The following is a 13767-nucleotide window of genomic DNA, read 5'->3' on the forward strand; positions in this document are numbered from 1 at the left end:
TCCAACCTAACCATATTAATAGAAACGTAGTCAGAGACCTGGTGCCTGGTGCTCATGCCTGTAATCCTGGCAAATGGGAGGCTGAGGCAGGAGGATCACTTGAGGCCAGGGGTTTGAGATCAGCCTGGACAATATAGTGAAACCCCATTTCTACTGAAAATACAAAAGTCAGCTGGGCATGGTGGTGTATGCCTATAATCCCAGCTACTCATGAGGCTGAGGCATGAGAATCACTTGAACCCAGGAGGCAGAGGTTATAGTAAGCCGATTGCATGCCATTGAACTCCAGCCTGGGTGACGACGTGAGACTCTGTTTCAGAAAAAAAAAAAAAAAAAAAAAAACCTAGTCAGAGCTGAAAGGAACTTTTGATATCTTCATTCCATCTTCAGTCTATGTTTGGGAAGTTGATCTGTTCAAAATTAGCAAGCTAGCTGATGGCTGGGTCTATGGTCTAGAACCTCTCTGTCACCTGATTCCTAAGCTAAAGCTCTTTGTATGAAACACAGTGAGTCAATTCTCTCTCTCTCTCTCTCTTTCTCTCACACACGCACACACACACACAATTTACCTTAATATAGTTAATGTAGAGCCATCTAAACAAGCACATTTTTATATAAATTTACATGTTGTACTGTGTACTTACTTATCAGCCTTTTCTTTTGGCAAGAAAACACAAAAATAAAATACATTTTAAAAACCAGCACAGGACTTGCTACATTACGGATTTAAAAAAAAAAAAAAAAAAAGTCTTTCTTTTATCCAATCAACTGAATTAGATTCTAGTAAGTGTAGAAATATACTAGTGTTCTCAGAAATATGACAGAAATTCACTAAGGACAAGATTAATCTAACTCTGCAACTAGAATATGCATCTACACTGACTTCATTTCCTACAAATAGACAACATTCTCCAGCCTCACCTGCCTGTTTCTTTCCTTAACTACGTAACAGATGTACCTGAGTTATTCTGTTTTTAGATTAAAACAATGCATTTATTTCTCTCCTGTGTACATATACTCACCAAAATTTCCCAGTAGTAATGAAACTCTCAAAAAGTTTCTAAAGTAATGTGATGCTGTAGAAAACGCTAGTTAAAGCTAACCAAATAAAATATATGCATGGAGGAAGAAGTTATAATTCTTTACACTTGTAAATGTGACCTACTTATATTCTGCCTTCTTAAATTTCAAAAATAATATACATAAGCTGGTCTATCAAAATGTTTTAAACACTTAATTATCCACAATATATAATTTGTTTCAATTTTAAAATAAACAAATATATCTGCCTCTGAGCAGTAAACTATGGTTAGTGATATTTAGATAATAAAGTTAAGTTCACAGAGACACCCAAATCTTATACCTAGTAAGGATTTATTATAGCAAATATTGAATAATTTATTATTTAAATGGTTAAAGTTCAAGGGAAATATAAGCAAACTACTTATTTTTCTAACAATTTGAAATACAGAGGGGGTTAAATCTTCTATATTTTTGTCAAAATAGTAATTAACCATAGATGACAGATGCTGCTCCTTAGTCAATGGAGGGTCTCAAATTTTACTCTGCATCTCATTGGGAAGGAAATATAAATTTTTAAAATAGAATTAACTTGGGGAAAGGCATCAATGCTGCAACTCTTAGCACCAAATGTTTTTTCTTGGAGCACCAAATGCTCTAAGGAAAACATTCCAAGTATCAAAGTTTTCAGATAGATAAATATTTATGGATCAAATCCATAAAGAACAGACATTGTTATGAAATATATATAGATGCCTTCAAAACTTTCTTTCTAGGCAGAGTAGACACATAAGTTAGGAGTCATTTCCCACTTAATTGTTTTTGCAACCTTATGCAACACGAATGGATTATGTGCAAGACTTACTCATTTTTACACAGAAAGTAGATCTTGACTGACATCATGTCCAGAAAATCAAACAGAAGCTATTTCTCTATATAAAATACAAAATGTCATTAACTTTATAGAAATGGCTTTAATCTTTTTTTGGTTAAAAATTATAGGGATTTTTGATCTGGTCTTTTGGTAAGAAAATAACACTCTTTAAAATGAATTCTTTTCAACTGCTAGTTAGTTGACAAGAATTGGAGAAAAGCATAAAGCAGATCTGGTTCTTATCTTTATGGGCAATGAAATTCCATCAGTCTTTGAACTTTATGAATGGTATTTTTTTAGTATACATATAGACCATTGCCACTTCCTCTTCACTGAGAACTCTTGGTAGTAGCTATATAATAATCTATAGAAATCTTTCCATTTAAAGGCAGAGGTTAATTTACATTGTTAATACAGCAAAATCCAAGTATACTACATAATTCTAGATAAATTTAAAGTAGTTATGAAAGAAACATAGCTTTAGCTTCTGTAATATTCTCAATGCTATTAAAATAGCAATAATGGGCGTGCACTCATCAGAAATGAAGTGCACATTTAAGGAGGAGCATTAGGTCTTGTTCCAGATGCAAATGCAGAACAAAGGGATGTAAGAACTCACTGCAGAAAGGGTTGGGTATACTATATCAGGCTTCCAAGTTACACTTGCATACGCAGATACTGCCAATAGTATCATCTGTGAACATGAGGGACATTTTGGAACTGAATAGAATTCCATTCCTGAAACCAAGCAGAACAACTGCATATTCAACCCAAGAAGGCTTTATGTGGGCTTAAAGAAATGGTAGCACAGGCACAGGTAAAATTTTTATTTTGAATGTGTGAACACATGACTTTGGATCCAGCCAGCCAGTGACATAAATAAACTTGAGCAAAAGTTTCAAGCTAGATGATACATATGTATAGATAATTATATATTTGTTTGTGTGCGTAAGGCTTCTTGGAAGAGTGCCACAAACCTGGACACCAACCAACAGAATCACTCTCATCCTTTGAAATTTCCATTAAGAGCACAATGTGGGTAATTATACCAGGATGCTCCAATCACTCCTTCCATCTTGTGCACTCACATGCCCGCCAAACATGAAATGTTCGCCTTCTCCCTTCCAATGTGATGGTTGTTGAACTTATTTTTAGTGTCATTTGATAAGCCTTTGTGCTCGCAGAGAGACATCCCACTGACCCAGCCACTGGTCATTGTCTATACCAGTTCACATCAAAGCAGGCACGCTTTGTCAGGTTTCCAGTCGAATATCCATTTCGCATCTGAAGTACAGTATCAAAAGTGACTAGATCATTTGAGCTTTTTTCTTTGGCTGCTGCCTTCCTCCCCCACAGTGTTTCTGCTCACGCTAACATAATTTGGCATCATCAACGTGACACGATGGTGGTTTTTCTAAAAAATTATAATACATACATCGTCAATGTTTTGTGATGGTGACCCTCCTGAAGATTTAATTTGTAAATTGAAGAAAGGAGGTCTTTTTCCTCTACCGAATCATAACCAAGGTAGAGTGCCCCTCAAAATCCAAGTAATGCACATACAGTAATAGGTCATTCAATGTCAAAAGGCATAAAAAAGATGAGCAAAATCTTCACAGGCTGCTGCTTGCTGTTGCTTTTAATTATATTAATTAAACTTTGAAATTTTCATGCAAAGAGAGTTGCTGGCTTGTGACGCTGAAGAGCCCTTGGAGACTTGAAGAAAGAAAAAACCCTGAGCGGAAGCTTTGTGGTTACTGCTTCCTTTAAATTAAAAGCAAAACAAACTTCTAGGTATGTTTATGGATATTAATGCTTTATGCACTACTACATCCTAAACATAGGAAAAGGGGGAATCTACCAGTCACAGGGACAAGTTCACAAAGCATGAGTCCCTTGTACTCCACTCAAGATCTTTGGCTAGAGGCTGTCTTTCTGTGGAATAACGCTCTATTAATTTTCTTGTCTCAAGTGCATAATGAAAGAAAGGTGTCTTCGAAAACTAAAGGGCAAAATCTTGCTTGCTACCAATACCTTGAGGCATCTTGTCTACATTTTGTCATGCGTGTGCACTTTTCAGTGTTAGAATGACAAGATTTTCCAGTCAGAAACTTCCCGTAAGGCACACTGTGATAGGGGACTTGGAAGGATTCTGTGATCTGACATAGCTATAAGGCAATGTACTTCTTTATTTGCTTAGCCTGGTGGGAAATTTCATACTCTGCCTATGGATAAAGATCTTGGCACATAAAAACACAAGTGCCATGTTTCCATGTAAAAAACTCCTGTCTCCCATCATGGCTAGTTGTTTTGCAGTCCCTATTTTGATATCATCTTCATGTTGTTGCTCTTGCAGCTTTTCCTTCTTCTATACATTCAAACAAACTTTCTTTTACAAACCATAGTGTGCAGGTCAATGTTCCTCTTTATCTTCAATGTCATAAATCATGAGTTACCACTGAGTTTCATCATCTCCCATGTAGATGGCAGAACAAGTGTTTGAAAATGTTTGGGGCAAGCAAAGCAGAAGGCAGAGAAAACATTTCCTGACTGAGAGGAATTAAGCTGCTCTTCCAAAAGCTTCTGAAATGCACTTGATTTTTTTCATTTGGTTGAAAATCAGCAATGTGAAAATGTGCCATCTTCGTACCTTCTTGGTCTTCCTACTTCCCTTTTACTGAGATGGAACTCGGGAGAAGTTTATGCACCGGCCCTGAGGAAAAAAATAAACCCATATTGATATATTGAAGCAATTATTTAAAAAGCATGAGAACATCTAGTCTTCCTACCATGATACGATAAACAATTACCCAAGGAAAGTACAATGTTAACATGATAAATGAAAGTCATAATATTTTTTCCTTGGGTTAAGGCATGATGGTTCATTCAGATCTTTTCCACAGTAAGTTCACTTATAAGATAGTGTGGTAGAATTAATATGGAAAAACAATTATGGAAATATAATTTTTGTTACTGTTATTTAAAATACAGCACTACTATCATAACCATAAAAATATTAAAGCCACAACCCAATATGCTTCTTTGTGTAATGAATTAAAATGAAAATTTTCTTTTACATAATCTGGTGCTCCTAAAATGCATACATGATGATCACAATTAGTAAGTAGTAGGAGACTGAGGATGAGGAATCCCAAGAAAGGGATCGTCATCTCTTTGTAATTCCATTTTATAAAGGATTTTTGCAAAATCATGTCCATTTTTATTAACCATTTCTCTCCACTGCACTCCACCATGATGTGTTCATTTCAAATGGTGACTATTCGCGCTTACACATTTCCAAAGAGGATTTACCATTCTAATTTCTTAACACTTCTATGAAGGCTGTGCAGACACACTGTTCCATGTGTAATTGTAAATAATCCAAGAAATATTTGAAAAAACAAAGTATCCAATTAGAAATAAGATGCATTCCTTTCCTCTCTTTGGTACCATACTACTGATCCACTGTACTACCTAAATCATCTCCAGATTCTTCAACCAGCCAAAAGCTAGCATAGTGCTTTCTAAGATAGGATCAAGATTATCACCCTATTGAGATTTCTATATTTCTTATAATAAGTACTCTCAAAATGTTTTAGATTTTATAACTAAAGCATAATAAAAATCAAAAGTAACAAAACATAATGTTGAAGAATGGCTGGAATATAAAAGCAGAATTTTTGTCCATTTTACTCTCAAAAATGACTGTTCAATAAATTTTAAATTTTACCAATAAATGAAGAAACAGAAAAGCATAAAAACAAAACAGAGCTAGGAGTTTCCATTAGTTTTCGCTAAAAGGCAAACATTCATCAAATTATCTGTTTTTAAAATATTTTTGGAGACAACATTATTACTACAATTTCCAATTTTTATTACTTACTTGTGTTAATGTCTACAAATCGTATCAGTGCAAAAGAAAGTAAGAAAAAGAAGACAGATGATCAAACTAAAATGAGGTTAAAATTCCTTACTGATACAAGTCATAGGTCATGTATTCGGACTGTATTTTTGTGTTACCTAGAACTTTCAAACAAGATTTTTAGAGTGCATACTAAGTGAAGAGGTGCTCTTCTCTAGATTAGCTAAGGAAGCTAAGTATGTTCCCACAACACAATAAAACAATAAAAATGTTGTTTTCACAACATGTCATGTTTCAAAATGGTTAAAAATACTTTTTTAAGAGGGACAGATAGGAAGGTGACATCATACACAAATAATTGAGCAGAATAAAAGTAGTGCTCCTAAAGCACAATAGTATAGGTATTCAATGAGAAATAGATTGGAACTATGCAACTTCAACAGTGATGAACATTTAAAATATTATCTCTGTCAATATTCCAGAATCAAACAAATACATGAGGAATGATATTATGACAGCAAAGATATAAATTAATGACATCTTTTTCTTGTGTATTTGTAGATCAAAAAGTAAAACTTTTCTCTCTTCTGTAAAATTTTAAAAATAATTGATTATGAATCTCTATTTTCATTTGTGCTTTATCACTTATTAATGATATAGATACAAGGACTCTTCTGTGATCACTTCTGTTCTGTACACCCTATGTAGTGTGTAATGACTAGTAATGATTAGATTATTAATTTACTTTAAGCAATTGGATAGTTTAACAAGTGAGATTCATAGTCTACCCAAATTCTCAAATTTACTCCAATACCTCAATTATTCCATACCTAAATTATTTATTTCATTTGATGTGGTTTAATTAAAGATATGGAAACTTGAGTGAAGAAAACTCTGCTGATTTTGACTCTGAGGTCCTTATTACAATTCTTCCAAAGCTTGGTATTAAGTATTAACTATTAGCTGCCAAATGTCTCTAGATTTAAGCACCAAAAAAAACAACAACAACAACAACAAAAAAAAAAAACACCTTATTAAATGCGATGTATGTATACCTATATGTTTTAAAAAACACTCATTAACAAAAATAAGCAAATGTTCTTCTCCTCTCCTGATCATGGACTCAGTGGTTTTTACTTTTATCAACAGCTGATAATATCTGGGTATAATTTTATTGTTTAAAAATTTTAAAGTAGGTGATTTCGGGAAACCTGTTGAAGAGTTACTGTTGGTGGGACACAGTGGATCAGACCTGTAATCCCAGCACTTTGGGAGGCCGAGGTGAGTGGATCACAAGGTCAAGAGATCGAGACCATCCTTGCCAACATGGTGAAACCCCGTCTCTACTAAAAATACAAAAATTAGCTGGGTGTGGCAGCATGTGCCCGTAATCTCAGGTACTCGAAAGGCTGAGGTAGGAGAATCGCATGAACCCAGGAGACAGAGGTTGCAGTGAGCCAAGATCACACTACTGCACTCCAGCCTGGAGACAGAGCTAGACTTCGTTACCAAAAAAAAACAAAAACAAACAAAACAAAACAAACAAACAAACACACACACACACACACACACACACACACACACACACACACACACACACACACACACAAAGTTACTGTTAAGCATTTCCCAGTTTTCCCAGTCATGGGGCTCCTTTTCCCAAAGATCCCTACTGCACCTCCACTATAGCTGTACTACATAGTGCCATGATTGTGTGCTCAAATATCTAAAAGGAAAGATAACAGTCTTTAAATCTGAGCACTCTAATGACAGAGTATGTCTTCCAGCCTCTGCCACTTCTTAACTGTGTGACCATGGGCAACTTAATGACTGTATACCTCAGTTCCTTTATTCAGCAAAATGAAGATTAAAAAATGGACCTATTCTTAAGGCTTTTGTAAGGATTAAATTTGTTAGTATATATATGAAGTACTGAAAATAGTGCCTGACATATAGCAAACTCTCAATAAAGAACAGATACTGTTATTAGCCAGATCTCAAAATGAGAAGATAGAATAAGTATAGATCTGAGGAAGAGAAAGAGGATTAGCAAGGAGAAAAACAGTGGAAAAGGAGAGAAGAAAATATGGAGAAAACAGATGAGAGTAGCAAAATAGAAGAAAAGGTATGAAAGAAGAATCAAGAAAAATGGAAAGTTCTGGGTAGAGGAAAATGTTTTATTCAGTATTCCATCAGGCATCTTACTTCCAGGCAATTATTTCATATTGGCTGCTGCCATCCACTTAACAGAAAATTCTAAAATCAAGGCAACACATCCGGTTGTAAGTGACCATGATTAGATAGCAACATCCTTCAACTACACCCAATACTAGCTTACAAAACACATATTAGTAATTATGTTTAAGGTCATGGATGTTTGGGCTGCCATTTATGTTACAGCAAGAAGTCTATGCCCGAACACTGCAGAGCAATATTTATTTGTAAGGAATGGAATACGACAAGGCTTACAGGTCTGTCATACCCTCATGCTTAAAATGCCTACACAATAAAAGTATGTTACCAAAGTAGCAAGTAATGCAATATAAAATAACTTGAACATATCATTCATTTAAAAACTGTACAGAATGAAAAGTAGTATTAGTTAATCATGTTTCTTTTTCTGAGACTATTTCACTTTTATAACAAATAATACAAGTACTAAAAATGACAAAAGTAGTTTAATAAGAAACTATTAAATGTAGGCAAAATATATAGAAGAATATGTATAGACCCGTATTTGTAAGTTTAATACTTTATTCTCTGTATAGAGGCTAATATTAGTATCAGGTGACAAGATTATATAGTCTCTAAAATAAACCATTCTAAAATTTTAATATGCCAAAATAGAGGAACATAAGATTTCCATGAGCAAGAGTTAAAATGAATGAATGTGTAATATTATGCCTCTATTTCACAAAGTAATTCAATAAACTGGAACTAAGGCAGCATAAGTGTTTGGTGAATAACATGTAATATGTAATCATAATTATGAAGAAAATCTTAATTTTCTCTATTTTTCTGAATAAATAATATTTCTAAATAATTTTCTTGATTTAAAATCATGCCCTAATTATACATGTAACTCATGAGTAAAATCTAAACATACTGTTGTTGCAATGCTTTTGGTAGCACCCACACTACTTACTTAATTAGGCAATCAATACAACCAACTTGAATTTGATATCATGCCTTATAAATCACTGAAGCATAAACTTTAACAATAACAACATTTAGTCAATATAAAATGGAATTAAATTAGTGCCTGCATTAGTTTAAAAATGAACTATAAATATATTACCTTATTTTGGTTTGGGACTATAATACTCTTTGTATTCAATAAAAACATTGCTAAATTTATTAATTTTGCATGACATAAAAATTGAGCAGTAGAATTTATGAAATATAAAAATTAAGATTAGTCAGAATAAAGATAACTTTATCACTGACTTTATGCTATAGCAAAATACATTTAAAGTACATTAATTTAGAAATCATAATTTTTCAGATACTGATTGACTATGTTGTAGTTGACCTTTCTCCATATATTAAGGAATTAGGCAAATTAATCTAAGTAAGATTATTCTGGGTATGTTTACCAACTTAAACATTATATTTAGTTTAGCATATTTTATATATTAATCACTGAATCATTAAATTATGATCTTGTTAAGGGAACATTAGCCCAATAAAAATTATGGCTTTAAAGGAATAAAACTGTCTCCCTTCTAAAAAATACTGTTTTATGCAAACTTATAGTGAAAGCATTGCCTAATTAGTGAATTTCTGTGGCAAGAAAAGAACTTTTGTGCATTGCTAGTGAAAGTAAAATTGTCAAAAACTATATGGTAAGCAAAGTATATAAAAATGGTCTTTAAAAGCTTACATATTCTTTGACTCAGTAATTTCACTTTAGGAATCTAACCTAATAAAATAGCTAGACAGAGATTTTTAAATATTTACTATAGGATTTTTATAAAAGTCAAAAATATACTCAATTTGTATTTACTTCTGACCAACAATCAGAGGCTAGTTGAATAAATTCGGATTCATCGATTTTACTCTATTACATAGCAATTAAAAATAAAGAAACTTTCTGAAGACGAAAGACAATGGTAACTAAAAACAAACAACGAATTTTACATAGATGTGATTGTAATTATACAATATATGCCCCCAAAGTAAAAGACTTTAACAGACAATACACAGACATGCTGCAGGTTAATGGGATATCACATGACTTCTTGCATTCTATTTTTTGCCTTTTCTGCATATTCATATATTTGCTAATTTAAAAAGTAACATTAGTTTTCAAAGAGTGAATTCATTCAGCAAACATGCAATCATTTTTAAACATCGTTATTTATGTTTTTAAAAGTCATCCCAAGAGCTTATTAACTACTCACTTTCTGGAATCACCACTAACTTCCAACTATGCCAAAACTTTTCAGTACTGAATGGGCCCACAAGTTAGCTCTTTTACTCATCTTTGGGTTGTATTTTACAGTTAATATCCTGGTGTACCCACTGTAATGCAGTTCAACTCAAGAGCACATTTATATGGTAGAAGATTTATTAATAAATCTTATAATCTATGATCAGCATTTTCCTCTTATCATACGAAATTCTAAGAGTTTCAGTAAAATGCCTGTGCAAGCATTTGGCAAGGTCACAACTGGCTATCTAATTTTTAAAAATGTGTTTGTGTGTATGTGTATAAGTATATGTCAGTACACCCATAAAACCTGCCTTATGCCCTATGGCATGCTGGAGTTCATTACATTTAAATAAATATAAGGGGGGGCTTTATAATTTTCATATTACAGCAAACTTTTAATCACATTTCCAATATCTAGGGCATGTAATTTCTCTGTGCAATTAACAATATAGAATATTTATACCTCAGGTATTTATCTGTAACAATGTTAGAATCCTTTCTGTCGCAGTCAATTGGCAAAACAGCTCTCAGTTGACTCTAAGTGGAATGATAGCCATTTATTTCTCTAGGTCAATTGTTTATTCATGGTGTAAGCCATGAAGTCCTGTGGCATTGGCAAGGTACCTCATAGGTCACTGTGGCTGGTGAAGTACATGAGAAGGGAACAAGTAGGAACAACTGCAGGCCTCTCAAACCTAATGCTCCACTTTCAACTATCTTTTAAAATTGCAATTTGGTATAAGATTTTTGTCTGTGCTAAAAATATAGTTTGATAACTACTAATCCAGATCGTGTCTGTATCAAGTCAGATCACTAGTAAACTCTCTGTATATATAGATTTGATTTCTTCACTTTTCTTTAGATCTTCTCATAGATCTAAATAAACAATACAACAGTCTCTCTTTTTTTTCCCTTGGTTTTATAAAGAGCCCTACAAATTTTGGTCATATGAAGAGAATTATGCATTCTGGAAAACTGCTATTGAGGACACTAATATTAAAGGACCAAGTCTCCTTGATGTTCAAGGCTAGGAAAAAGTTAGTCAATTCTGGTAAGCTCATGTTTTCCTTTTATTACATAATGGCAATCATATAACTTAACCTCTTTCTCTTTATGCGTTGGCTTTTAGGAAGCTCAGATTTAAAAGATTTCCTAAAAGCAACTGCTAACCTTAGTATAGATTTTCTGTTATAACTATATCTTGACTTTGGCCCATCATTATTTACCTATTTTTATTCTTCTGAGGTTTGACTGTATTTTTTTTTTCTCAATACTTCTTTAAAAGTAGACTAGGTATAAGCAAACATAAACTAATACAGGTTTCTTTCTTTATTCTTAACTTTTTCAGTCATGGAGAATATTCAGACTCCTCTTAATCTCTACAAGCCTCCAACAAAGAATTGCTTAAAACTGTGCTTTATGCAATAAGACCATACGCTTCCTATATTGTTTTTTCTTATTCTCTTAGGGGCTGAACGAGGTGCTCTGTAGACAGACAATGTCAAATTATTATTAATTTGAATGTAAACTGAACTAAGTTGAAAAAATTAATATGAACTTGCAGTTTATACATGCAAGTATGGTGAAACCATACTATTCTTCATATAATCCCAAAGTTCTTCTGAAAATAAATCTGTCTGAAGACTGAAAACTTCATTTTTTTTTGCCTGCTAGGCAAAAGTAAGCACAATATAATTCTTTACAAATTGGAATGTATTAACAGTTTCGATTCATCACTTAGAGCACAGCTCTGTGTGGAAGCGTTATTTTATTACAAACTTTTCTTTGGTATAAGAATAATCAGAATGTATCAAGGATACAACACAAACAAAAAATCTGGTCATAACAAAGGCTAAACTCACAATCAGAATCTTTAACTTCACTCAAGTAATTTTCAGGCAATAAATTACTGTATCTTAGAGTGAGAAGTTTATTGACATTTTCCCAGAAATCGTTGGGGGCAAAAGCTTCTCATGAGCCTCACAAAAAGTAAGAAGGGAAAGGAGATACCTGAAGAAAAATGTCTGATATTACATTACTACTCCACAGTTAAATAGACCAAGAGGTGAAAATATGACAACAGTAGGAATTGACATATTTGCCATTGCCTAGGTATACAGACCCCAACTCCTCGGTGATATTTAAAACTGACTTCACTGTCTCATTTTCACTGTGGCCAGTAATAGCAGCATTAACCAGAGCAAGTGCCATGTCTCCCATCTCTTGAGCATTAAAATTCCACTGGCATTAACACCTGTGAGCTCCTTTACTAGCTATCTGCACAGGATGTATTTCACTGCTATAACTGTTACAGTATTATGCTCACCTCATAAATATCCATTGACAAGCTGAAGCAAACAACTGCACTTTAGTTTAGACTTTTCAAACACAGATAGCTGATTTATTTATAAATCACTTCTTAAAAAAGTTTACTAAACCTTCATGTTCTGTACAACAGTAAAAAGTGTTTCGAATTTAAAATTGTATACAAAGCACCCATACACATAGACATAGAGACAAATCAAGAGTTCCAAGAAATCACTCATATAAGGAGAGACTTGAGAACACAATAGGCATTTTGAGTGGAGATTTTCTGTAGCAAATGGAGATTCAGGACTGAAGAAAGGCATATAGTATCACATCTCTCTCTGTCTCTCCGTATATATGTATATAAAGAATCTATGCTATCCTTTGCTCTAAATAAAACTGCAAAATTTTAAGCTGAAATATAAATTCCACATACTGTTTTCTAATGGAAGCTCAACCTATAAATGTCCAATTTTACAGTAAAGACCACGCACCATATGGATATTCAGGAGATGTCATGAAGAGAAGTTCTGAGTTTGGCTGAAAAATTTACCTTTAAATGTTTTTTCTTCAGTCTCTCTAATCTGCCATAGGACCTGCAAAATTTTAGTGACTCTCTACACATGGTTAATGTTTATTTTGCAAATACCTAGGTTTTTAAATATCAGTTGAAATTCAGGCATATAGTTGGCAGTTAATGATACACCTAAACCATATCTCATAATAGTAAGATGAAACTGATGCTTCCAAATTATTAATTTCAAGTAAGATGCATATCTGGATGTAGATACAGATATCTACAAAAATCGTTTTGGAAATACCTTCTTTTGTGTCTCCTAATAAGTCAAAATGGCAAGTAGGTGCCCCAAAGTTATTAACAGATAGCTATAGACAATAGATACAATCAGGACAGAATTTTGTATACCTTTTTAGTTGCTTAACATTTATTTTGTGAGGCATATCATAGATCATGCAGAAATTATTTTCTGCTTTCTAATCTCAATTAGAATACAGATTATTTCATAGATCTTAAATCAATAGTAGAAGATTGTTCATAATATAACCTTAAAGCAACAGAAAAACAGAAAGTAATCTAGGCATATTATAGCATTACTGGTATTAACAAAAGACTGAAAATGATCCAAATGTCCACCAGTAAGAAACAAGTTGAATAAACTAAGATACAGATAGAAAATGTAATACTATAAATAATGTACATCTGTTAGAAAGAATGAGGAAAATTTCTATCCGCCATTGTGGAATGATGAA

The 13767-nt window shown here is 33.2% G+C and overlaps 1 protein-coding gene across 1 annotated transcript in view; it reads right to left on the bottom strand.

Moving 5' to 3' along the window:
- Nucleotides 1-2706: 2706 nt before the first annotated feature.
- Nucleotides 2707-13767, bottom strand: part of ANTXR2 (ANTXR cell adhesion molecule 2) — a 152776-nt gene continuing 141715 nt past the window's right edge. Inside the window, exon 17 of the mRNA XM_010334724.2 lies at nt 2707-4607. Coding sequence (XP_010333026.1) covers nt 4569-4607 — 39 coding nt within the window. The 3' untranslated portion in view covers nt 2707-4568. The remainder of the gene's footprint in view (nt 4608-13767) is intronic.

Source organism: Saimiri boliviensis, chromosome 3 (genome assembly GCF_048565385.1).
Source record: "Saimiri boliviensis isolate mSaiBol1 chromosome 3, mSaiBol1.pri, whole genome shotgun sequence".
In the NCBI taxonomy this organism is placed as follows: domain Eukaryota; kingdom Metazoa; phylum Chordata; class Mammalia; order Primates; family Cebidae; genus Saimiri; species Saimiri boliviensis.